Below are 27,844 nucleotides of genomic sequence, written 5' to 3'. Positions count from 1 at the left end.
ACATATTACCCTTGTTCTAGAACATACTCTTTGGACTTGCAGTTTTCATTAGACCCAGGCCCCATTTTATGGCGGAAACCCATTCCGGCATCACTAACCTGGTACATTACTTGGTCCCTCTTGGCTGCTGGTTCCGGAGGATGTTTCCGAAGTCTGGGAATTGCTTTCATCAAACTCCCGCTTAAATATACACAGGAGGCAGGAGATCCTATAATCCAGTCTCACATTCAAAATAAACTAAAGATTCAAGTGGAAATGGAAACAGACTGGTTACATTAGCAGACCACCTGGAACATTCTGCCAAGCCACCGCGCTCTGGCTGGGCCTGGCGTCTGCTGCATCAATTACCTTAAACGCTACGTGAGCCAGACATTTGGCTTAGATTTCAAACAGTCACTTTAACAAAAGACTTCTAGGACTATATCAAGTTTGCCCACAGCACCTTAGCTTCTAGTGTAAACTCCAGCGTCCCGGCAATTAATTTAATGCTCAGGACAATAAATCACTCACTCTCCACTCCATCCTCTATAAAACATTGCTTTAGTTCAAGTACTGAATGCCAACTCTGGGCCTTAAGAAGGGTGAAGTTGGCTGCTTTTAAAAGAACTGACAGAGAAAAATGTGTTTTCAGTACTGAAAATTAGTTTGGTTCTTATTTTCTATTACTGATTGTTTTCTTTGATGTAGATACAATCCCTTGGGCTCCCTCTTCTTTCACTCCCTGTATTCCCTCCCAGTTCACTCCAACAGAAAGTCACTTTTTCCATGTTTGTGGCTGAAGCCAAAATGAAAGATCAAGCATCTGGCACTGTTTAAGGGCCTTACCGACATGCTCCCTTCCGTGCTCTCCTTATCTCTGCCTGGCCCTCCTGGCGACCATGACAGTGCCAGGGCTGTCACCTCTCCTGGATTGAAACAGATCCTTGGCTTATCTTCCAAGCTCTCGGTCCACGTTTCCTACTGACTGCTGGACATCCCCTTTGGTGCTTTCCCAGAGTCTCAAACTCAGTATTGTACCAAACTAACAGTGTCCATTCTGCCTGGGTTCTCCCACCCTCAGTCAACCTCAGGACCATCAACTCTTCCCTCCTTGATACACACATCTCATCAGTGACTAAGCCCTGCTGGTTCTACCTCTGCCACTCTCCACGGATCTCTCTCCCGCCGTCGTTTACCCCCACTCACAGCCTCTATCTCCCTCCTCGGCCATTACGGAAACAAGTTTACCAGATCCACATCTCAAAGGTGCTTATTCTTAGGTTAGCTCCCTGCTTGAAAAAGTTCAAAGGCTCCCCACAGAGTAAAGTCCTAATACTTCAGGCACCCAGAGCTCCCTAGAGCATAGCGCAGTCCGCCTTTCCAACCTCATTTCTGATAACTCCCCTTCAGCACACTCCACGTCCCTGTCCAAGGAGAACAGCTTACGGACCCATGCGTCATGATGCCCTGGTTCAACCTGCTCCATCCACCCAAGAACGTCCCCTTGTTTCTATACATATCCCGTCCAGGCCTAGAGGCTCCAAGAAAATCTTACCTCCTCTGGTCCTTACTAATTGGGACCACATGACCTACCCGTATCTCGGGACAACACTTTTCTCACGGTTTTATTTCCATGCACACACAGCTTCATCACACCTTATCTTCCTGTTAGACTATAAACCCCCTGTAGACATAGCCTGTGTCCAAATCATCTGTGCATTCCTCACAGAGCCCAGCAAAGTGCCTTGCATATGGTAAGGGATCAGTAAGTATTTGCTGAAAGAATGAATCCATCAACCAAATGTTCTCAGATTACTACAGTGAGTAGACCTCAAGATGTAACCAAGCTTCACACCGCATCGATTCTGACAAACATGCACGATATTCACATACTTGGGACCTGTAAGCCATGGCCTAAGAAAGCCTTGAAATCCTTCTCTATCTTTGGTCAGACATAAATTTAAGGAGTTTTCTTCTTTATTTAAATCACTCTTTATTGCCTTCAGTAATTATTCTGAGGAGTCCCAGGGATGTTTTCAAACCATTAGTTAACTGTGATTTCAGAATCGAAAAAAAATCCTCAAATCTGTAAACATTTATAGTTCTCTACTCCATGTTCCGGGGTTGAGATTAGACAGTGCGGGATGAAAGAGAAAGGTGATAACAGTATTCTTGTCATGAAGGAACAGCTGGTTTCGTTAATGAATAAAAAATTACCAAGGAGCAGGAAGAGGAAACGCACACTGTTGGCAGGCTGGGAGGTTCTCACATGGAAGATCACGTACGGCCTCTCCAGTAAACTGGCTCCCACCCCCTCTTGCCTAGGCCAGGACTTTGCTCCTATAATTATCCTCTCTCCCCTTCATCAGTAAGTCTTCCCTCTCTGCATGATCACTCCCATTCAGCATACAACCTTGCTGACATCTCCCAACTTAAATAGTACCAATAATCACCCTGCAGCCACCTTTCCACTTTTCTCTGTTCATCTTTACAGCAAATCCACCCAAGAGGTTGTATGTATTGACTCCCCACTTCATCTTCTCCCATTCTCTCTTGAACCTGACCTGTTCCCAGACTTGTCAAGTATGCTACCACCTCAGGTCTTGGCCTTTATTGTTCCCTCTTGGAGTCCCGGAGACTGTTTTCCTAGATACCCACATACTAGCTCCCTCACTGCTTTCAGGTCTCTGATCACGTAACCTTAATGGGGAGACCTTCTCTGACAACTCCATCAGAAACAGTACCCGTGGCCTTTACCCCCAATGGCCTCCAAACCATCTTGACTCTCTTTTATAGTTTAACATCCTTCGTATATACATTTTTATATATCTCTGCCTCCTATCAAAATGTAAGCAGGAATGATTCTGTTCATTGCAGGATCTTCAGTGCTTAAAAGTACTCGTCATGCTCTGACAAGTACAGGCTTCTGGTAACTGACTATACTGCTGGACTGAATGAACAAGCATTTTCAGAACTCTAATGGAAAACTGATGAACTCATAAAAGTGCTAACAAAAGATCAAGATTAAAAAAAAAGCTAATTACATGGGATTGAGTGAACTGATGAGGATGATTATAATTTTTGTGACTTTTTGTTTGAATTAAAAAAAAAAATCCCACACGGACTCAGAGGCAAAAAATATACAAATCAATTTTCACTGCAAAGTAGTGTTACGGTGGAGGATTACTGGACTGAATGTCAATATTATGACATAGTACGAGTGTGTTTCATGTTTGGTAATTGCAATCATTGTTGCTTTTGTTGTGATCATCCACTTACAATGCTTGGTGTTAATTTATTTATCTCTTGTAAAAATAAAATACAGTGTGTGTGTGTGAAAAAAAGACTAAATGAGATAATGCATATGAAAAAAAGTATTAGAAACAAATATGCTTTATTCTCATTGTTAACTGAAATGGTAGATGATGTTTAAATGGTATAATTATAATTAATTTGTAATGTGGTACTCAAAATTTAGACAAATATAACCCTCTCACAGTAACACTGTTAGAGGGAAAAGAAAAAAAAAAACTACTCGGCATGGAATCAGTCTCTATAAATGTCTGTTGAATGAATGAATGAATGAATAAGGGAGGGAGGAAGGGAAGGATTATGGGAGGAGTTACAAACTTAATGGAACCTTGAATGAGTTATGAACAAAAAACAGGGAATTCAGCTATGTATAGAAGCGTAAGTGAGTTAATTCTAAGTGGGTGAAGACAGAGACCAATGACTAGGGAAACGTAAGGTAACTGCAGAAAGTGTGGCATGGTTGGAGGAACAGGGCATGCTGGGGAGGGACAGGAGATGACAGCACAGGGAGCAGAGGGCCAATTCAGAAACAGCACTTGAGGCTGAGCTAAGACTCTACCTCCACTCTCTTCCCAGAAAGCCTAGGGCTCCATAAAAGCAGGGACACTGGATGCAGATGGTCCCCTGGGAAGCACACTCCCGCCCACCCTGCACCCGCCCCGGCCCACGGTTACCTGGAGTATTTCAATGATCTTCAACTTGGTGTCCATCACCATGATGTCCTCCTTCTCCGGCTCTGCTTGCTTCACGTTGCCCTCAGGGGCGGCGGCCGTGGGAGTCATGGGCAGGAAGCCTCCTCCCCGGAGCACCACCTGGGTCATCAGCTCTCCAACCCCATGGATGGACCGCATCACGTTACTACCTAAGAAGGGCCAGGACAAACTTTGGTCATGACATCCCTGGTGTGCGCTCTGGGCACCTGGCCAGGGGCAGAGGCTCTTCGGGACAAATCACTTAACATGTGTCTATTCCAATATACTCTAAGAGCCTGGGAACCTGAAACGGTTAACAACCATCAGAAATGCAGGGCTTCAAGGAGTAGGGGAAAGAGTATGGAGCATTTATGTATGTTAATTCACCTGCCAAATTTTATTGGCCACCTACTACATGCTTGTTGCTGTGCACAGAACTAGGGATGCAGGAGCTAACAAGACACACATCTGGTGCCGCTACCGAAAGCCACTTGATCTTGAATACGTTATGCTACCTCTGAGGGTCAGTTTCTTCCACTATAAAATGAGAATAACGGAGCCCAACTGACAGAGATTAAGTGGCAAAATGTATGCAAATGACTGAGCAAGCACAGCCCCCAACAGATAGTAGGACGTAAGTAAACGTACTTTTTCTATTCTAGCTGTAGAGACCAGTTAAACAATAATCCACACATGAGTACCTAGTGTGTGTCTACTACGACCCTAAAACAGAGGGGGAAAAAAAACATATAAAGGCGGATTTTCCTATTTACAAATTGGAAATAGGATACCCAGACACAGTCTGGATTTCACGTACTCATATACTAATATAAACATCTGAGGACCTCATGACACATCAAGAACAATGACATGTATTTTTAAGACATAAGCATTAGGCAAGCGTTGGGCAACTTTCAAATGTTGCAGTGAAATGTACAGACTCATATATATAACTATAAAAATACAATAAAGTGTTAATAATCACTGACTCTAAGTCGTGGGTCTACAGGTGTCCACTGTACTATTCTTGCCGCCTTTATTTATATCTGAAAATGTTCATAATGAAAAGTTAAGAAAAGGACAAAGAAAGGACGCGTCATCACACAGTAGGTATGAGAAGAGCAGAAGGAGAGGCCGGGCAAGCGTGTCCCGACCTATGGGCGCCATGAGACCTCCCTCCTCAGCTTCTCCATGTTATTCTCACCTTTATTCTCCTCTCCCTTTGCCATCTTGCTGATGGGGAAGATTGTGGTCACGTGCACACAGTCCAATATGGCCAGGAGGATTTTGGTTAATCGCAGGAGGTCAGAGAAGTTGTAGAAACCAAAGTATATGAGATTCCTAGCTAAGTTTACAACCTATTGTATTTAAAAAAGAGAGAGAGGAGGAATTAAATAAACAGTATCCTTCACTTGCATTTTAGGTTGACTATTTTATAAATGACTGACTCTGACCTTCTTTACAGTAAGAGAAGGCATGTATTTTACTTGCAGTTTCTGACCAAATTTCATGTTGTTTCATAAGGAGAAAAAATAAGAAACAAAACCCTGCAAAGCTACTGATCTGCTCTGATGACTGGTTAATGAGAGACTGACCTCATCATTGGCTCTGTGCAGCTTCCCAGAGATAATACGGGGGAAGCCAAGGTATACAAATCAAGGATCCAGATAACACAGCAGTCCTTGGAAATCTAATTCCTCAAAAGGCAAAGTGATCTCAAAGAGAAACACTCAACTCAAAGGTGAGAAGGATTTATGTCCCTCAAATGATTCATCTGTGACAGATCCCGAGCACAGACTGTTTCTTTCCTGTCACTTTTAATATAATGTACAGATTATACATAACGTTCTATCCTTTTTACAGGATTCAGTTCACCAGATGTCTTTCTTCCAGGAGCATAACTGCCTTAAGGCAAGTGACTGGTATTCGTTCTATTTCACTCTGCAACAGAACTGAGCTGAATTCCTTTTTATTACAAAACCAGAGTATCATGATAAAAAAAAAACCACCACCTATTTTCTATTTACCCCATAGAAAAATGCTCAACACGAAGCAGACAAAACACACGATCACCGCACCGTGAGTTACCTCAAATGTAAGTTTATTTTTCTCCTTATCAGAGAAAGGGAACCTCTGACACACCACATCTCTTAAATACTCCTCCACAAATTCCATGGTCTGAGCAAACCTCTCCTTAATTTCATCTTTGGAAGTACCACTACTATCATAGCTAAAAGGAAAGGAGAAAGAAATCAAATGTCAAGTTCTGACCAGCGAGGCCTTCCCTGTTTGCTGAGCCCCCAAAGCTAACACCATCCACCCCAACGCTTCCCATCCTCCTGTCCCTACTTTTCCCTCCTCAGCACCCACCACACCGAGGTATACATTTTAGTCCTTTATCTTGGTTACTGTCTGTCTTTCCCCACTAGTGTACACACAGTTTTCTTGTTTGTTGCCAGATAGATTCCTTGTGCCTGGCATGCGGGAGACACTTAAACATTTGTTGAATAAAAGAGATATAAAAGGACAATCATGCCATCTTTTACATTCTTGAGGAAACAAATAACATTTGCCACCCTTAATTATATCTTAAGCTTAAAGAAAAAATGACTTATCTTTCCTCTCTGATTTAACCAGACTTATTAACCTGACCATAAGTGGTTTGTCTTCCACTACATAGAATACTATAACTAAGAAGTTTTAAAGCAACATGAATGAGGTCTTAACAGGGTGAAGGAGCCAGGCTCACTCATCAATGGCGATCTCGGAGGGAATCTCGGACCAGAGGCGGGCGTATTTCACGGGAGTGACTTGCTCCTGTGGGTCTCGGTCCACATGCATGTGGAGCATGAGACGGCAGAAGGACGCCCGCAGGTCATAGGGCAGGTTCTCGTCAGACATGCAGCGGAGAATGAGATCCACGTCCAGCTGGCCTGAGATTTCGTTGATGGCGAGGTACTGGCGGTCCAGGCACATCCTCGCAAAGAGGTTCAGCTGGTACCTGGAGAAAAGGAAAGTTACACAGGGCTCACTCTCATGGAAACACACAGCAGGAGAGTCACGGGGGGCCCCAACTCTCATAGGAGTGACAGGTGGCCACGGGAACTTACACATCAACACTCTTCACTTGCTTGTGTATGCAAACTCTGGCTTCTGTACCAAGCGGAAAAAGGAACAGTTCAAGCCACGCCAACAGTCACATGTGCCCACCCTGCTGTGTGGGAATAATTACATGGCTAGTTGATGCCGTTTTGCCCTTGTTTATTTTATAAAATGGCGGGGGGGAAGCATTAGGCTGAAAACGGTTGCCTGTTTCTTTAGTTCTGTTTTTATGCAGCACGTGAAAGACCGCATAGGAAATGGTAAAGGTTTCAGACCCTTACTGAGTCTGCTTAGAAATTTTATGATACTTTCAGGGTCTTATCCCATAGAGCTCTCCCCTCTGACTTTTACACACATGTGAAAAACATGGTAGAAGAAATAGGGGGCTCCTCAAAATGTTACAGTTTCTTCCTCACCTAATTACATATGATCTCTGTTAACTTCCAAATCTGACCACTGAAACACTCTTCCTCATTCACTGTCAGCGGAAGACATAGCAAACATTAAAAGAGTAACCATTCCCATAATGTGAAATAAGAAAGCCATAAGGTTCCACAGTGGCAAATTCCAGCTTCTGACTTTAAAACTCTATTTATTACCAATAATCATGAGTTGGAAATATTCTCGATTGCACTAGATATCAGTGAAATGAGGATTAACCTATGTTCTATTTCATGCTCATAAGATTAACAAAAATTTAAAAAGCATCACAGTATTCAGAGATAGCAAAGACAAAGGGAAACAAAAGTTCTCTTTTGGTGGGAATGTACACCAAAATAGCCAATTTAGGATTGGTTGGTCAGTTTAAAATATGCATACCCCCCAATCTCGTAATTCCCTGGTATAGAATGGAAACTCCTACACATATGCACAAATTTGAACAAGGATATTTCCCGACATGAAAAACTAAATTGTGGCACACACTGAATATCAAAGAGCAATGAAAATGTGGCACAGTAATAAAATGGAATAGCATTCAGCAGTCAAAATGAAAGAAATGGACCTACCACCACTAGCATGAATCCACTTCAGAAACAATATGAAAAAATAAGGCAGATTTCAGAACGGAACTCAGACTCTGGAACCATTTATATAAAATTTTAAGAATCAACAAAATACTATGTATTATTTATGAATGTACAGAAATGTAAAATATAAACACACAGAGAGTGTGGAAGGTCACACACCATCTGCATGAATGGAGAGGAAGAATACAGGAGGTAACAAAGGGCATTGTAATTGCAAAGTTTTATTTATTTCTATTAAAAAATGCTGTAAGCACTTCCTCATCTTTCCTTCCCTCTTCTTTTATTTTAAAAGTATTTATTGAGTCAGCAGATCTCAGAGCTGGGACCGAGGTGACGCTGGGATGGAGGAGGTGACCGGCAGTGATGCAGACTGAGCAACACAGCGGGGACAGTGCCAGCCAGGTTCTCGCTGTCAGAGGAACGAGTTATGAATACAAAAGGGTGAAGGCTAGAATAACGCTACAGTGTTGGAACAGAATTGGAAGTACTGATGTGAACTCATGATTTTTATTACATTTATATAGGTCGATATAGAAATAGATATGTGTGTGTCTACGTGGACAAACAGATGTGTGTACAGATACACACATTTCCTAGCTCTGTCTGCGAAAGTTCTATGACGTTGTAACTACTGTCTCTATTTTACAGATAAAGAAACTAGGACATAAAGAGGTGAATAACTTGACCAAAGTCAAAAAGCTACTATGTAGAGAGGTGACCCCGCAGCCTGACTCTTAACTACTACAAAATATATCCGTGTCGTGTGCCGCGCTATGTAGGGATCAACTGTAACTGGGGGCTGATGCAAACACTCAGCCTTCTTTTGACAGAGCCACACCCAGATAGCAACGTCCTACCTAAGTATCAATGAAACCTTACACTCTACAAACTCCTGAAGTACACATCCGTCTTTCTGACGGACGATCTCATCAGAGGACACCCATGCCGCCCTCGCACCTGTAGTAGCTGAGGACGTCTCGGTCTTCTTTCTGCCCCTCCTTAGCATCCTGCGCCAGTTCCCTCACACTCTTACTGCGAACCTCTTTGGTGCTGTCCCTCCAAAACAGCCACACCTCTTCCTCATCCTCTCCTGCCTCCAGAGCGTTCTCTCCAGTAGAAACACCTTCAAATTCGAAACGAGAGAGTACCAGCCTGGAAAATAAGAGGAGGGGGGAAACTCATTATGTCTGAAATCCTTGCTCATCATGGATCAACTGTATTAATGCGTTGAACTCTAGCTGCACTTTCAGCACAAAGACACACACAGAAAGCCACTTTACTTCTCCCACCGGCAGAATCACAACGAACCGAACATTAACGTCTTCATACACTTTAGCCCAGGGGTTCTCCGCCAGGGTGACTGTGTCTCCCAGGGGACATTTAGCAATGTCTGGAGACATTTTTGTTTGTCCCAACCAAATAGGAGGGGTACTGTTGGCACCTAGCAGGTAGAAGCAGGGAGGCTGCTACACATCCTACAATGCAGAGAACAGAACCCACAGCAAAGAACTACGTGGCCCCGAACATCAAAAGGCCAAGGATGAGAAAGTCGGAATTAGCCCAAGCCCAAAATTAAGCTATGCATGAGAAACAAAAAAAAATCGCTAGTGTAGAGCATAATTTAGTGTTTTTTAAATAAACTTCTTTTAAACATTGTTTTTAACATTTAAATATTACTGGCACTATGCTTCTCAGGAAAACTGCTCCCCTGCTAAAAATGAATTGCTACTATTACCAAAACTTCTGTGGACCCATGAACCCTTTTTGAACAGTGATGCGTTAACAAGCTCTTCCCTACAATGACTTAATATCAATAATGAATTACCTCCTTTAAAACTTAAAACGGATGATCATAATTAGAGAATTTTAAACTCTTAAAATGAAACCAAAGGTGTGTAAAACGTTCCCTGGTGAGCTCACATTACTGTCAAAGTAGGTGACATCACCACGCAGAGGAGCCCACACCAAAAGCAAACTTGAAAATTCCTCTGATCGAGACCTTTGCAAGAGGACGATCAACAGCCAGCCAACCTGGCTTCAGAAATCAGGGAGCTGGGTTTCATTACCTCTGAGCACAGACATCCACGGAGCCACACATTCTCCATCTAAATCCCGTCCTCACCTTTCTTTACCTTAAACCCGCACGTCTCACTCACTTGGTCTCAATCAGAATGTCAGCGTTGGTTGGATTCAGCACAGCTTTACATATCAGTTCCTGGGTCACCGGAATGGATTTGTTCATGGACACGCAGAGATCAGAGAGGTAATCTAAGAATCTATCGAGAAAGAGAAACCAAATTAAACAGTTTCTGTACACAGAGCAGGGGCTGGGCTCTGGGAGCCTGGCTCTCCCTCAAGAGGACTGACCCAGCCTACCTTTAACACAAGTCAGAGACGCTTTGGGTTTTAGTGTCAGCATCCATGGAACGCCCAGAAACCCAGACACCAGAGGGAAGGAAGGATGGATGGATAGATAGATGGAAGGGAGAAAGGGAGGGAGGGAGGGAGGGAGGGAGGAGGAAGGAAGGAGGGAGGGAGGAGGGAGGGAGGGAGGGAGGGAGGAAGGAAGGAGGGAGGGAGGGAGGGAGGGAGGGAGGGAGGGAGAGAGGAAGGGAGGGAGAGCAAAGAAAGAAAAGCAAAAGAGGAAGGATGGCAGTGACTGTTGTGAGGAAGAGCTGACAAGGTAAAGATGAACAGAAGGAACCACCAAGTAAGGAGTTCACATACGGAAGACATGGTTAGGATGCAGGTACCCAGAGTGGTGAGGGGCAAGGCTCTGATGCTTGAGGCCCAAATCAGAACCCTGATTCTGGTTCTTATCCACTACGTTCTGATATGTACTGTTATTTGGGGGGAATTACTTAACCTCACTGTGGTTCAGTTTTCTCATCGACAAAAAAGGCTGATATAGAACCTCAGAGAGTTCTTCTGAGGATTAAATGAGCTAATTCATGCAAAGTGCTTACTTAGTTCACTCACTGGCACATGAGAATGGTCCATAAAATGTTATTTTATGGGTGGGGGCAGTCATTTTTATAAGAACACTTTCAGCTCTCCAGTGTCACCGTTCATGATACGCACATTGTAAACTATTTCCCACTTCACCTGAAATGGTGTGGATCTTAATTAATTAGAAGGAGAAAAAAAGAGAGAAGAGAGCGTAGGGGGAGGGGGAGATCTGTATGAATGCAACAGAATTGATAGAATTCACTAATGTAAATAAAAACACTCAAGTAACAACTATGTGTGCAAAAGACTAACTGATGATATTTGGGGGAGTTCTAACTGATCACCACGGGGTGCTATGAAGTGAATGAGTCGCCAACAGCTGTCATTTACTGTGCACCTACTAAGTGCCAGGCACTTCACATGTATTTATTCTCATTTAATTTTCGCAATGACCCACCTAGCAGATGAGGACGTTAATGCTCAAGGTAACCCAGCTGGTAAATGCTGCAGCTAGGATTCTACCCTGGTCTCATTCCCATACCAAGCTCTTTCCGCTGCTACTCATCAAAGAGCCTGTCAAAATCTGCCCAATCAAAACCCGTAGCTAGTGGGAAGCAGCTGCATAGCACAGGGAGATCAGCTCAGTGCTTTGTGACCACCTAGGGAGTGGGATAGGGAGGGTGGGAGAGAGGGAGACGCAAGAGGGAGGGGATATGGGGATATATGTATATGTATACCTGATTCACTTTGTTACAAAGCAGAAACTAACACACCATTGTAAAGCAATTACACTCCAATAAAGATGTTAAAAAATACATATACCGGGCTTCCCTGGTGGTGCAGTGGTTGAGAGTCCGCCTGCCGATGCAGGGGACACGGGTTCGTGCCCCGGTCCGAGAAGATCCCACATGCCGCGGAGCGGCTGGGCCCGTGAGCCATGGCCGCTGAGCCTGCGCTCCGCAACGGGAGAGGCCACAACAGTGAGAGGCTCACGTACCGCAAAAAAAAAAAAAATACTAATGGTAAAAAAAAAAACCTGTCCCTAACAGCCCCAAACAAAGGAAATCCAGGAAAAAGCACCATGACATGCTCAGTGCCTGCATCGGAAATGCAAATACACCTGCTGCCTATCAACCCCGCCCCCGCCTCACCTGGGCTCCCTGTTCTTTCGCACCAGACTGACGAAGGTGTCGATCTCTGCCGCGGTGATGTGTTTTTCCAGGAGTTTCCGATTATTGTGGAGCAGGGCAGTGATGGTGTCTTCAGCCAGCACATCATAGCCAATCTGCTTCTGCATGAAGCCAAACTGCTTGGCTATGTACTCCTTCGAAGGAAGGAAAGCAAGGTGAGGGGGGAGGACTGGAGACAATGGGATGAGGCTGGAAGTAAGGGAGGGGGCAGCAGCCCCTGAGGAGCATCACCGCCCGTGAGGGAAATCACAGGGGAGCATCTTTCCACAACTTTCTAATCCAGGGCGACAGCTGCAAACTCCCTCGCATCCTTTATTTTTACTAAACCTGCCACACAGATGTAATTAAGTAAAATATCCTGTATTTACAGATAGGCATTTTTATTAAGTCCACTGTATAAATGTTAATGTAGTGACTTATTTTTCGAAAGGTCAAAAGTTGTTTTTCAGCTCTGATTTTATTACTAATTGAAGAGGATTTAACTGTGCCTCACTGCTCTGTGTTGCTGAATAAACAGTCAAGCCTACCTGGATATTTAGAACGATGCTACCCCATGGCGTTTTCCTTGTCTGGGGTGAAAATACATTTTTAAAGTCAGTGGGTAGCAGAAACAAGTTAGGAATATGTAAGCCAGTCAATTATATTCGTAGAACATATGAAAACACCCCTGGCTTCTTTTTGGGATCAGACATGACATTCCATAGAAATATTTAAGAACTCCAGGAAGCCTCTTATGAATATTTGTTTGTTGCTATTCAAAGACATTTTTCCTGCCCAAAACAGACTATTGGCTTTCTCAAAGTTCAAACGGCCCTTGAAACTTGGTATAATTTGTTTTCATTAATTCCAAAATTCTAAAAGTGACTCAGGATGAACACAGCGGACATGGGCCACCTTTCAGCCCTCACTCCATAAGGATGCATGTTCGGGAATTCATCAGCCCCCAGGGATATACTACTGCCAGCTGGCACGGGGTCCATAAGCAACCAAGCAAGGACATCCAGAGTTGCAGCAAGAGGGACTGGTTTAGCCCCGTCATGTACAAGCAAAATGTTCTGGCACACACTACAGACTCTAACGTATCCTCATTGGAAGAGAATAAAATCACTTTGGCCCTAGTATGGTAGGAGTATGGTATTCATGCACCGGAGGTAGATTTATAGCGACCATAAAACTAACAAACATAGCATCACGGGTCTGTGATGTTTTACATTTAAACAGTAGCAAAGGCAAAGTGAAAGGTTTAGAAATACTAGCTAACAAAGTTACATCTAACATTTTAGAGCACTGCTTAGGATCAACTCTATGTTTATGATGACACACAAAAAACTTTAACTACAGAGAACAGTTTAAATGTAAAGGCCAGATGTAGGGGCATTCAAAGTTTAAAAACAAAACCTTTTGTAACACAAGGCAGGGATTGGAGTTCCAGTTACGATAAGCATCACTCTGTGCACCTACAGTAGTTTACGGAGCGCAGGGTTTCTCAACCTCAGCACTACCTACTGACTTCTTGGGCCGCAAAATTCTTTGTTGCAGGGGGCTGTGCTGTGCATGGCTGGATGTTAATGGCATCCGTGGCCTCTGTCCCCTAGATGCCAGTAGCATCCCCAACTCACGACACTCAACAGGGTCTCCAGACATTTCCATATGTCCCCTGGGGGAAAAATTACTCCCAGTGAAGAACTACTGATACAGTGTTTCCTCAGAATCTCCAATTGTTAGGAACCCTCACAGAGGTTAAAACACCTAATTCACGGAGAGAATATATTGGTTGTGTGTGTTTACTGTCATCACACAGTTGATGAATTAGAATGTCATAAAACATGAGCCAGAACCAAAACAAAGAGAAAGTTACCAGCAGAGATGGAGGAGGTGGATGGGACAGGAAGAGAAGATTGCACTCCATCTTCAATATAAGCACATGGAATCAGTGTGCCCTTAAGTCTTACGGGAACGTGCCATGAGAAGTACTGTATATGTAATACCAATGTCAAGAAAAAGAACTCTCACTCCAAGGTGGCTATAGAAGGGGAATTTTCAGGTATCCTTCTCAAGTCTGTAATATATCTTCCCAGGCTTGCAAAACAAATCTGTGTTTCCTTTCTGAGAGCAAACTTAACAATGAACTACTACCTGGCCATTAAATAAACATACATGTGACACCTAAAACTCATTGAGGGAAGTACATGAACTTCAGGGAGGAAGCTGCCCCTCACTTCCCATTGGTCCTTAATCCCAACCTGGTTCTTCCTGTAGTCCTGCTGGGAGTGTCTCAGGACCCTGTAGCAGAGGCGGCAGATGTGTCTGAAGGGTGCATGCCGCTGGTCCCCCAGCTCCTCCAGACGTAGCATCGGGCCGTCACCACAGTCTGTGAATGGGGCCTGTAACAACTTGAAGATCTGTTTGCAGAAAGAAAAGAATAAGAACTACCATCACCTACTGTTTTAAGGGCCAACCTTTCCTTTGGAAGTAAGATAACCTCAAGGGTGGCTAAACTATACAGGAAAATCTCTCCATGCAAACAGTCATGAACCTGAAAACTGCATTCATTCCATCAATTGGGACTGGCTCCTCCCTGAATTCCGTCCTCCTGGACCTAAGTGGTCCTCAAATACTTGAAAATGCAGTGTTTCAAGCAGTGCCTGAGAGCACAGACTCTGGAATCAGCAGATTCTAGGTTGAAATTACACATCTTTATTACTTTCCTACAGGTACAGATCATGGTCAAGGTAACCTTCAGTTTTCTCAGCAGTAATATGGAAAGAGTAATACCTAGCTCACAAGGGTGTTGTAAGGATTAAAGTAGATAGTAAGTGTCAGGTCATAAGTGCAGTGCTCACACAAGTGCTCAACGAAGGCTCCTCCACAGTTTCAGACCCTCTAGGAATCACTGTTGTGGAAAAGAGCATGGGCATTTAGCCAGAGGTCTTAGTTGGCAGTTATCACATCAAACGGCAGGGCATAATCTATTCTGGGACTTTAAACCCTTGTTGAAACAGGATGGAGTGTTAATAAATATCGTCTATCACAGTCCAAAAGGAGAAAGGATTCTCAAATCCAAGTTCCTAGGGAGAACTATGGGACTTGTAACTAACACGTTTTTCTTTTGGCTCCAGCGGCCCAGCCTCCAACAGCTTTAGAGAACTGTATGGCATACATTTCCATGTATTTCATCTACCCCGGACTTGTCACTTTTCTCCCTCTAATTTATTTCTACCCCAGTTTATTTAACTTTATACTAAATTACATCATCTCTGTATTTTCCGTGAGTTCATTTTATTTTCTACTCATTCTTCATTTACAGGAAGATCTTTTGGTGACTTATGCTGGTCCCCAGAAGCGCCTCTACAGGCCTTCTGAGTTTATCATATACTCCAAATCTTCCAGGTACATGAAATAACCTTAAGGATACACTGCACTTGATATTATTTGTGAGGAAAATAAAGTTGTCAACTGAATTCTTGTTGGGGTTCCTAACAGGTAAATTCTCACACGGCTGATATTCAACAAGTGTGTTAACCATCAACTGAACGATCAAACCATGAAAAGATGCAGGAAACTTGAATGCATTTTACTAAGTGAAAGAAGTAAAATCTGAAAAAGGTACATACAGTATGATTCTAACTATAGGACATTCTGGAAAAGGCAAAACTATGAAGACAATAAAAAGATCAATGGGCCACCATCAAAAGATCTACAAACAATAAATGCTGCAGACGGTGTGGAGAAAAGGGAACCCTCTTGCACTGTTGGTGGGAATGTAAACTGATACAGCCACTATGGAGAACAGTATGGAGGTTCCTTAAAAAACTACAAATAGAACTACCATATGACCCAGCAATCCCACTACTGGGCATATACCCTGAGAAAACCATAATTCAAAAAGAGTCATGTACCACAGTGTTCATTGTAGCTCTATTTACAATAGCCAGGACATGGAAGCAACCTAAGTGTCCATCAAGAGATGAATGGATAAAGAAGATGGGGCACATATATACAATGGAATATTACTCAGCCATAAAAAGAAACGAAATTGAGTTATTTGTAGTGAGGTGGATGGACCTAGAGTCTCATACAGAGTGAAGTTAAGTCAAAAAGAGAAAAACAAATACCGTATGCTAACACATATGTATGGAATCTAAAGAAAAAAATGGTTCTGAAGAACCTAGGGGCAGGACAGGAATAAAGATGCAGATGTCGAGAAAGGAATTGAGGACACGAGGAGGGGGGAGGGTAAGCTGGGACAAAGTGAGAGAGCGGCATGGACATATATACACTACCAAATGTAAAAATAGATAGCTAGTGGGAAGCAGCCGCATAGCACAGGGAGATCAGCTCGGTGCTTTGTGTCCACCTAGAGGGGTGGGATAGGAAGGGTGGGAGGGAGATGCAAGAGGGAGGAGATATGGGGATATATGTATATGTATAGCTGATTCACTTTGTCATACAGCAGAAACTAACACACCATTGTAAAGCAATTATACTCCAATAAAGATGTTAAAAAAAAAAAGATCAGTGGTTGCTTGCAAAGCGTTGGGGGACAGGGAGGGACAAATAGGCAGAGCACAGAGGATTTTTAGGGCAATGCAACTACTCTGTATGACGTGATAATAATGGATACATGTGATTATACATTTGTTCAAACCCATAGCATGTACACCACCAAGAGTGAACCCTAATGTAAACTACAGACTTTGGACAATTATGATGTGTCAGTGTAGGTTCACCAGCTATAACAAACGTACTTCTCTGGTGGGGATGCTAATAACAGGGAAGGCTGTGGATGTGTGGAGGTATGAGGTACTTGGGGAATCTCTGTACTTTCCACTCACTTCTGCTGTGAACTTAAAACTTCTCTAAAAAATTAAGTCTATTTTTTTTTTAAAGTCAATGGATCAAGCCTGCGAGGTGGAAATCATTCACATTCCTCTGTAAGAGCAGTGATACCACTGATTTCTTATAAAGTCAACCCAATATGTCACCACTCACTGACCTGCTTGAGAATATTCTGTTCTCTCATCAGCTTCTGCCGTTCTCTGTTGGGCTTAGAGAAGACCACTTCAAGAACATCTTGACCGGAATTAGTTCCACCAGTGACAAAGTAAACCAAGTCTTCCAGCAGCTTGGTTACAGATCTTAGGAGGAAAAAAGCTATTAGATATGGGAAGTGTTCGATGTGCGACAGGCTGAAAGCTTCACCTTGGAAGCCTTCAGGCCAAAGGAACCAGTTAAGCAGAAGCAAACCCATTCTCCCAGTTTCCTTGAACTTGTCAGTTGAGGCCAATTACCAATAAGAGCGAAATAGAGACAATATCTAGTTGTCCACAAAAACATTATCACCTTCACAAAACATTAGACATTACATTTTATCTCAGAGTAACCTCAACCCCTGACACTCAGTAAGATAGTTCCAGAGACCAAGTTGGAGACAGGGCAACAGAGAAAGAAGGAGATATTTACAAGTTTCGAGACTTTCAGAACAGTGAAGGCAAAAGTAACTATTTCTTGAAAACCACAAGTTGAAGCCACCCACAAATGCTAAGGCCTGCTGCTCTCACACAGAGCTCTTCCAAGCACCCTCTCTCTCCACAAGGGATTTCAAAAACCCACAGGGGGTGAAGATGAGCACGTCTGGTTCTGGCAAGGAGCCTTCACCTTCTTTCATTCTGGGTGATGGTGCCCTTCTCCAGCTTCCCAGCTATGGAGCCCAGCACCTTGCTGGCATCGTTGGCAAAGTCCAGGTCCCGAACCTCAGCAGGAGAGACTGGAACTATGGCAAATGCTTCTTTGTCCTCCTTCACGGGAGAGGTTCCAATCTGAAAAGCAAGATGGTCTTTGTGGAACAGCCTCTTAGACTGAGAGGGTAAGACGTTAATCAAACACTGTATTTGTGGGACATGGGGCAATCCAAAAAGCCTAGAGCTCTCTTGTGGTTCAAATAAATGGACATAGAAAAACACCTGGAAAGATGTACCCCAAATCATCAACAGCTGTTACCTCTAGAGGTTGGTACTGTGGAGAAAAGTAAGGCAGGAAATGGGGCAGTACTATGATTTTATAGCTTCATTTGTTACAGGAAGCATCTGAGACTTTTGTAATTTAAAAACACACTTATAAATACATACGGAAAAAATCAAATGTACAAAATGGTAATTCTTGTTTCTGAGAGTATTATAAGGGTAGACACTGCACCGATCTTTTAGCTCTTCTATATACCTGAAAATGTTCATTAAAGTAGAGGAAAAAATTCCAATAATCTTCCCCATCACCAAAAACTATTATGTGAGAGTATAATTCCATTTTTTAAAAAGAAAAACCCTATGTCTGTGTATTTATGCTCTATGATCCTGAACAAGGTGAGAAAGGAGAGGTGGGCTTCAGGGAGAGAAATTAAAGAGGTTGGAAGGGCTTTCAAGAAATAAAAGTACACATTTAAATACAAAGAGAAATAAAGGAATAATAAAGATTGGGGGAAATCAACTAGGTATGTGATGTATGTCAAGGCACAAGCAAACATTCCCCCAGCCAAAATCAGCTTTCAGACAGATATGAGATCCAGACAATTGCTCAACCTTTAGGGCAGAAGCTAGGGAATAAAATAAAAGGTTCTAGTTATTTCAAAAGCCCTGGGCTTGCTTCAGCCAGGTCCCTTGGAAAGAATTCTTTCATCACATTCAAGTTTGTCCACCACCACGCTCCTGCCGAAGCAACAACTTCAGACCTCCATACGCCTCCATCTGCCCTCAAAGGAGCCCTTTTATCGGGAGCATGAGACCGAGGGAGGCAGCCAAGTTAGGGGACTTACTTTTAGCATCACGGGTTTTTCTTCTTCCTTGTCAATGGGGATATTTGTGCTGTGAACCCAGGTATTAGTACACAGGTGTCTGAGCCGGACATATGAGTTTCTAAAGGAAAAGAAAAAAAAGAAAAAGGATTTTAGGGACAGGGTTATTTAGGCTCTCTAGAGCCACTGGCCTAGAATACATCCTATAAGAATCGAAAAAGGATACCAAAATGGTTTTCCGCTACACACAGTGGACAGCATAAACTTAAGAGCAAACGGTTCTGGTCCAAGATACACTTTGACAGATCGACAGTGGCAAACCATTCAGAAACCACTCTAAGGTGACTGTCTCGTGCTGTATTTCTAAACGCAGCCACACCTCATTCTATCATGTTTGGCTCTACTGCCCTTAACACTGTTTTTTTGTTTTTTTAACAAATCAAAAGTTTGTTCATCATGCAAGTCTACAGGTTCCATTTTGGCAATAAAGTATTTTTAAATTAAACATGTACATTGTTTTTTAAGACATAATGCTATTGCACAGTTAACAGTGTACTGTAAACGTGACTTTCATATGCACTGTGAAACCCCCAGATTTGTGTGACTTGCTTTATTGTGATATTCGCTTTATTGCGATAGTCTGGAACTGAACCCACAGTATTTCTGAGGTATGCGTGTATAAAATTATACACTGTGAATGACTATCTCCGAACAAACCGAACATGAGACAGAGTAACAAAAAGTATTTACTGAGGACCTACTAGTGCTTATCATGAGAGATAAAGCAGTAATTGAAATTTTCATATGGATCAATATAGCAAAAAATAAAACCATAAAATGCCTGGAAGAAAATGTGAGTAAAAATTTAATAATCTTGTGAGAGGGAAAGCCTTTTGAAGCACATAACAAAATACAAGATTTCCAAATTTCAGAAGCAAAAGATGGATACATCTTATTACATAGTTTAAATTTTACATTTCCATACAGCAAAAGTAGAAAAAAGTTTAAAAACCATCATGAACAAAACTGAAAGAAAAATGACAACCTGGGAAAATAAAAGATTAATATATAGTATAAAAGGGTATTAATCCACATATATAGAGAGATCTTAAAAATTCGTAAGACAAACATCATGAATATTGGAAATGAAGATGGAACACGTACGCAAACCAGTAATTTAATAAAGAAACAGAAATGACCAATAAACATCCAAGTACATATTCAACTTCCTCAACTTATACAAATTAAAACAATATATCATTTTATTGTATCATATCCCAAAGATCCTGGAAACTGATACAACCCAGCACTTGGAGCTTAGAGAGCTTACAGAGCTTAGAGAAATGAGGTCTACACACTCATGGTAAGAGTGTCAACAGGTTAAACTCTGGAAGAGAGTCTGACACTTCGTATAACATGTAAAATGTATCTACCTTCTCATCTAGCAATCTCATTTTTATATTTCTTAAGAGATGACAGCACAGGTACAAAATGAGGCAGAAAGATGTTCAACAAAGCATTATTTATAATAGTTAAAATCTTGCAAACAACCCAATGTCTCAGTAATGGGCTAGTTATAGTATGTAAGACAGAAGAGTACAGAGTTCTTCAAAATGATTAAATCGATATTTATTCACTTGGAAGTATGTACAGGACATACTGTTCAGTGGAAAAAATGTTAAAAATAGCTTATGATTCATTTATGATAAATTATACACAGGTTATCTGTGTGCCCAGAGACGTGTCTGAAACTACAGAAAACCAAAATGTTTGTCGTAGTTACCTCCGAATGGTTAGATTTTATGTAATTTTTTACTTGTCTCTTTGTTCTCCGTGAGATTTTAAAATATTTTTGGTGTTGTTTCTTTTTATGATGAGCATAGATCATTTTACAATGTTTTTCAAATTTGCTTTTCTTTTAAAGAAGTAGTGACATAATACTTGCTCTTAAGGAATCTATCATTGCATTAGTGAGATGAAATGAATGCACGCCAAGCAAAAGTAACAGGAGACATACATTAGAAAGGCTTTAAGATGGGAGACAGTCAAGGTAAGTACTTTTAGAGGAGGAGATTAAGGAGGCTTCGGGGAGGCATGGAATATTTTTGTTACAGAAGATTTGAGCTGGAACTTTAAACACTGGTGGGACCAGAGCAGAAAGGACAGCATGGAAGTCATTTGCATTAAGAGGAATTCAAAACAACAGCATCCCAAGTTCATGGGAAAGGGGCACGGGGGAGGGCACATTAAACCAGGCACGTCTCTTCAGTAGATCCTCTAACTTCCTTCATTTTAATTGTCTTGAAAATTACAAGTGGTATTTACTCTGAATAGCACGAACATAAATTAAACAACATGAACAAGACATTTGACAGAGATTTGCATTTTTTCTTCTGAGGAACTTGGATTCATTTTCTTCTTTTCAAAGTATAACTGAAAGCTTGGAGCTTAACTTTTACTTGGCGGATTGACTACATTCTACAGAGTTCTATGTCAAAGTTCATTTAAAATACCAAGGGCATTCTGTCTATTCATCTGAAGTCTCATTCCCAACCCTTAGCTCAAGAGTCATGATATCAGGACAACTGCAAAAGAGCCACAAAGCTGGATGCTCTCCCAATGTTCATTTATTGCATCTAATTTGCATAAATTGCAATTTTACTATCTTGCTTATTATATCCAGGACTTGTCACTATCCCTTTCAGTTTGTCTTGAAAGCATTCTTTCAACCAACGACTATTACAGAAAAGTTCTTTGCTGGTAACATTTCAGGTACTTTCATGTATCTACCGCCAGACCTTCTGATCTTCAAAGAAGCAAAATTTAGCACAACTCTAAGATGGAGGGAAATGTGTGTACTCCTCCTAAAATTTTTATGACTCCACTGAATCAATGAATAAGAGGCCCTTTTCACTTCTGGCTCTGAGGTTGGTGGCCAAGGGCAAGAACAGATAAAAATTTAGAGAGCTAAGACCAAGTCCAAGATCATAACTAATAATAAACACATTGGTAAACCACGCCAGACACTTTCTCCAGGGTGAACACAAGGCTTCCCTTGCTTATGAGTTTACAATCAGTCTGTCTACGGACAACTGCCCACAAAGAATGTTTTCCAACAGAGAAACAGTAATGAATCAAGGGGATACAGAAGCAGGGCTCTACAGCCAACCAAAGCTGTTTGGCAAGCTGACCTAGGAATTCAAACTTCCCCTCCCCACGGGATCATGGGGATTTCCAACCCACTGGGGAATATGGCCAACTGGCACCTCATTCCTCTTCACCAAGGGAATGCCATGAAATATCTTCTGAGAGATATTTTACATCACATGGTTCTGTTCTTTGCTAACCCTTACAAACAAAAAACTTAGCAAATAAAACTAACGTCATTCCCTTGTCTTCTGGGAGCCTAAAAACAAAATCCATTAAAGAGCTTCCAGAATAGAGGACACACACAGGGAAAAGTACTTAAACCAAAGTGCAATTGGATTCTATAGTCCCTATGCCTGTCTAGGTAGTCAGTGAGAAAGGACGCTTTACAAAAGCAATCTACCCTACTTCAAACCATATGTTTAAAAATGACCTCAAAATCGATCAAAGATCTAAGTGAAAAGAGCACAAACTACTAAAACTCTCAGAGGAAAACATTAGCATCAATCTTTGTGACCTTGGATTAGGCGACCGCTTCTTATAAAGCATAAGCGGCCAAAAGCAAAAATAGATAAACTGGACTTCAACAAAGTTAAAAACTTTTGTGGTTCACGAGACACCACCAAGAAAGTGCAGAAATCTACAGAAAGGGAGAAAATACTTGCAAATCATAACTGATAAGGAGTTCGTAATAAAGAACATTTAATACTCAATAATAAGACACATAACCCTTTTTTTAAGTGGCCAAAAAATAATGGGCAAAGGATCTGAAAAGATGTGTCTCCACAACTGATATACAAATGACCAATAAACACATAAGATCATCATCGTTAGCCATCAGAGAGATTCAAGTCAAAACTACAATGAGATACCACTGCACAGTTACTAGGATGGCTCAAATGTAAAAAAGACAAACAAGCATTGGAGAGAAATCAGAACTCTCATATACAGCTGGTGGGAATATAAAACTATAAATGTAAAACTGGCAGTTCCTCAAATGTTAGACATACAGTTATACCACATAACCCACTAATTCCACTCCTAGGTATAGACCCATGAGAAATGAAAATATATATCCACACAAAAATGTGTACACAAATGTTCACAGAAAAGCCAGAAAAAGGCAAATAACCCAAATGGCCATGAACTAATAAGTGAATAAATAAAATGGGACATAACCATACAGTGGAATCTTATTAAGGAATAAAATGAAATGAAGAATACATGCTACAAAACAGATGAATCTTACAAACAATGCTAAGTGAAAGAAGCCAGTCACAAAAAGCCATTCCATTTATATGAAATGTCCGGAACAGGCAGATCAATAGAGACAAAATGCAGATTAGCCTAAGGCTGAGGGTGGAGCCTGGGGAAATGAGAGCGACTGCCAATGGGTACGGTGCTCCTTCTTGGGGTGATGAAATTGTTCTAAAATCGATTGTGCTGATGGTTGCCCAACTCTGCTAATCTACTAAAAACCAATGAATTGAGCACTTCCAGTAGGTGAATTGTACGATACATGAATTATAGCTCAATATATCTTTTTTTTTTAAAAAGCAATCTACATCAGGACGAACTTGGAGTACGCGAAGCTGTGCCCATACTTAGGATTTAATAGAAGAACAATCTCCAGCTTTTCCCAGATTCTCAAGGGGTTAATGACCCAGCAGACGGTAAGAAGCAGCGATCATTGTGCTGAATGGCAATGAACAGCCTCCTTGTAAGGTTCTCTTCTTGTGAACGCTGCCTTCTGTTTATCACTCTGAGAGGGATAGGACGGGTATCCGGCACAAGAGAAGGTTCTCCTCTAATTCTTTTTTTTTTAAATTTCATGTTTTGGCATTTTTGTTAGCGTTAATCATTCCCTTCTCTGCCGTCTAATTTTATTAAGCACCTAAGTGTCTAGTGGATGCTAGACACTTGGATACGAACCTCTCCATAGCCATTACCTTCTTTACAATTCCTTTAATGTTTCCTATAATACAATATTTAAGAACATAGTCTTCTGTGTTACACAGACACTTCTGTGTTCTCCTCCGGTTGTAACAGCACCCAAGCTGCAGTTACCACTTTCACAGCCCAGCTCTGGCTGAGCAGGTAAACAGCAATGATATACAGGAACAATGAAACACAAAGGAATCCTCAGAGAGAGGGGCCCTGTGTAAAACCTCCCAGTGCCAGTGAGACTTCCACTACCCAAGGCTGTGTCCAAGAGTCAGAACTGCAAGAACAGCCCTATCTGGCTCTGCAACGGTGCTCGCTGACTTGTGATAAGTTGTTTAAATTCTCTGAGCCTCATTTCTTTACCTCTAGGAAAGGTCAAATGATAATACCTATCTCACAGGGGTTTTGGTGACGGTGAAATTATGTAACATGAGTATTTAGCATTATAGATGGCATGTAGTCAGCACTCAACAAGTGTTAGCCACTATTAATACTTTTGTTGATTTTTTGTTTTTTCAAGATTTTTTTTTTTAATGTGGACCATTTTGGAAGTCTTTATTGAATTTGTTACAATACTGCTTCTGTTTTATGTTTTGGGTTTTTGGTCCCGAGGCATGTAGGATCTTAGCTCCCCAACCAGGGATGGATCCTGCACCCCCTGCACTGGAAGGTGAAGTCTTAACCACTGGACCGCCAGGGGAAGTCCCTGTTGATTTTAAGAGTGAGCTTTTGTTCCATTTACGGTCTAGTAAATGCAAATGCTTTTTTATGCAACAAAACTAAAAGTCAAATTTAATAAAATAACCAAAGAAGACTGGTCTGATTTCTCAATACCTTTAATAAAACTTACTATGCACTGAGTGAATTTCAAACGTTCCATTTACTAGAATTTCTTTTCAATTGTTTATTCAATTGACCAGGAGATCTCTCCGATTTGGAAAGGAGGGAGAGAGTAAAGGAAACTAGAAATATTGAGCTACTTAAGCTTAACGTTTGGTTTGCTCACCTAAACATAGCACGTCTTGGCTAACTACTGACTACTGAGAACTTACAACTGATAAGCATGGAAAAAAGAAAAATCAGATGTCATTTCAATGGGCAACCAGAACAAATCCTTTACCAAATCCTGTACAAGAGCTTCAAGAACGATAATGATGTTTTGGATTCCAAGAACCCCAGCCAGGCCGCATATACCACCCTGACTCACTTGAGATAAGCCGTTTTGGACTCATACCTTGGGACAAGGCTATCGCCTCCACGGAGGGTGGTGGGATCTAGCTCAAAGATGGAGGAGATGTCATTGCCTTCGGGCACAGAGACCAGGGAGTACACCATCTTTTCTTGGGCGTTTCGCAACCTGCTCCGGGAGGCATCCTGATCAGAGTCCAGCTGAGGAGGAAAAGTCATCACGTCAAGGATTGCACATGCCACGGCCTTCCCTCACTACAATCACTGCACAGTCCACAGGAACAGGGAAGAAACAATAGTGAGTGTCAGTAGCTGGCAGGAGAAGCACCACTGTTTCAGAGCAGTCATCAAAGATGATAGTTGGCCACCCGCACCAAGAATGTTTACACTCTACCTCCTGGTGTTGCAATAAAAATGCTTAAGCAACGTGGGGTTGCATTACTAGCTCTCCATGGGCAGAGTGCTACTGGCGGTACATCCCGGTGCAGCGGTCGGGAGAGAGGAAAAGCAGTGTGAGAAACTTCGCCTGTGGATTTTGTTATGGGCGGTTGTGTTAACCTACAGTGAAACTGTCTAGCAAGAATATGATACAGCTACTTCCCAGGAGAAAAAAACAATGCAATGAAATAAACCTGAATCCAAGTGTTTGTAAGCAGCTGTCCCCATGTGGCCAAGAAAAATATTTGAGAAGTCCGACTAGCCCTGAAAAAATGTTCCCAATTAATCAATTGCTGACGACAATTCAGGGGAAAAGGGGCCCCTCCTGCTACGTGAGGGATTTGGCTGAGACTGAAGAAAATCTCTGACAGTGAAGGCTGAAGAACAAGCATGAAAGCTTTCCCAAGAAACTGTAAAAACACATCTAGTCTCCAAAGGCCATCTGCCTAAGAAGACGGAAGCTGCATGCCGAGCCTAGCGCCTGCTCTGACAGGCTCACGAGGTGGCTCTCCGCCGTGTGACTCTAGACGGGATCATTTCTCATGTTTAACATCCTTACAAGATGACAATATCCACCTGTATGTACTAGGAAAATCACATTTCCCTTGTCTCTATCTTGCTTTGCTTAGGCTGAGGCCCTGCTTCCTTTCCAAATGCAATGGAGAAAAGAAAAGCAAATCTAACAGGCGAAGGAGAGAGCGTTAAGACAATTTCATTCCATGGGGCCTGAGTTCTAGGACTGTAGGTAACAGCTTGCTTTTTCAGTTCATCAGCAGCCCCAGTCTTTGTCTAAAAAAAAAAAAGGAAGGAAGGGAGGGAGCAGAGCGACGGAAGAAAGAAAAGAAAATGCAAACAATTCTTCTGATACCCCAAACCTCTGTCTCCCCCCTCACACTCCCTCCTTCTCACACCCTGTACCTCTGGCTAAACAAACCCCCGTTTGTCATTCCACCTACACTAACGTAAGACTCCACTGGAGAGGTTCAGGACAGCTCCAAGAGCTCAGCTCGGGAGAAAGCACTCTGAACAGAACGTGTCCTCTTCTAACCACTGTTACCTGTAAAGGGTTGCACACACCACTTTCAAAATAAACCCTGCCCCGGTTCTGGTGTGAGACACGGGGCTCAGCTACGGACTGGCAGTTAAATTTCAGACCTGCCACACATCCGAAGAAAAATGCCAACTGCACTGAGTCCACTGCATCTGGACTGTGACTGAGCAAGGCGCCCTCATCCTCCCGAGTGCAGTCGGCGCTTGCCATCTAGTGGGAGGAGAGGCACACGTGCAGAAGGCCGTCAGACAAGAGCCAGCCTCGGGTTGTTCTTTCTGTCCCTGTGGCGTCGAGCCCGTGGCTCAGGGGGGCTGCTGAACTGAGCAAGAGGAGAGCGACAAAGCCAAATGGGGTCCCAGGCAAAGCCACGGGCACTGGGTGCCAGTCTCAGGAAATACGCGACCAGGAAGCAGAGCAGAAAGAGAGGCTTCCTCTCCCACGCTCCCGAGGCTCCCAACCGAGAAGACGGTGAAGGGTGCAGGACCCTCCCAACGCTGACACCTTCCTCCCAGAGGCAGGAGCTGCGCTGCTGGCCTTGAGGGTGCGGGGTGAGCCCCCCCCAACACACACCCCTCCTCCACGCGAGGACCGCCACCCAAGCAACACCCCAAGTAGCGAGAGCAACGCGGCCCAGATCTGCAGCCAGACCCACTGGCACATGGCACTGCCCTGGCACGCAGAAGCACGAAAGAGTAGAAAGATGGCTGCACTCCCAGCGACCCTGAGGCCTGTGGCCAGTGAGGACCACGCTCTGCTTCTTCACCCATCAAACAAAGATGGAGAGACCTGTCCCAATCCCTTCGTGCAACTGCTGTGCAGCCCAGAGAAACGGTGGATGGAAAGGCACTGAAAATGGTAACCATCCTCTGCACCTTACAAAAATGCCATTTATTAAGCGTTTACTATGGGCTAGGCACTTCATTTGCACAACATCTCACTTCGTCCTTACAACCAGCCCATTGTCCACAACTACAGATGAGGGAATTCAGTCTCAGAGAGGGCAAGTAACCTGTCCAGAGTCACACAGCTCATAAGCG

General features: G+C 42.7%; 1 protein-coding gene across 1 annotated transcript in view; it reads right to left on the bottom strand.

The window, feature by feature from the left end:
* ITPR1 (inositol 1,4,5-trisphosphate receptor type 1) overlaps positions 1 to 27,844 on the bottom strand; it is a 318,582-nt gene that overhangs the window by 152,372 nt on the left and 138,366 nt on the right. Inside the window, exons 12-24 of the mRNA XM_082663160.1 lie at positions 25,365 to 25,519; positions 19,061 to 19,160; positions 17,911 to 18,071; positions 17,249 to 17,390; positions 14,496 to 14,654; positions 12,214 to 12,386; positions 10,270 to 10,389; positions 9,071 to 9,265; positions 6,733 to 6,984; positions 6,072 to 6,213; positions 5,188 to 5,341; positions 3,966 to 4,153; positions 99 to 237 (exon numbers count right to left, since the gene is read on the bottom strand). Coding sequence (XP_082519286.1) covers positions 99 to 237; positions 3,966 to 4,153; positions 5,188 to 5,341; positions 6,072 to 6,213; positions 6,733 to 6,984; positions 9,071 to 9,265; positions 10,270 to 10,389; positions 12,214 to 12,386; positions 14,496 to 14,654; positions 17,249 to 17,390; positions 17,911 to 18,071; positions 19,061 to 19,160; positions 25,365 to 25,519 — 2,080 coding nt within the window. The remainder of the gene's footprint in view (positions 1 to 98; positions 238 to 3,965; positions 4,154 to 5,187; positions 5,342 to 6,071; positions 6,214 to 6,732; positions 6,985 to 9,070; positions 9,266 to 10,269; positions 10,390 to 12,213; positions 12,387 to 14,495; positions 14,655 to 17,248; positions 17,391 to 17,910; positions 18,072 to 19,060; positions 19,161 to 25,364; positions 25,520 to 27,844) is intronic.

Source organism: Grampus griseus (genome assembly GCF_964374135.1).
Source record: "Grampus griseus genome assembly, chromosome: 10".
In the NCBI taxonomy this organism is placed as follows: domain Eukaryota; kingdom Metazoa; phylum Chordata; class Mammalia; order Artiodactyla; family Delphinidae; genus Grampus; species Grampus griseus.
Note: the sequence above shows the minus strand (reverse complement) of the source record. Positions and strands in the feature narration are given on the sequence as shown.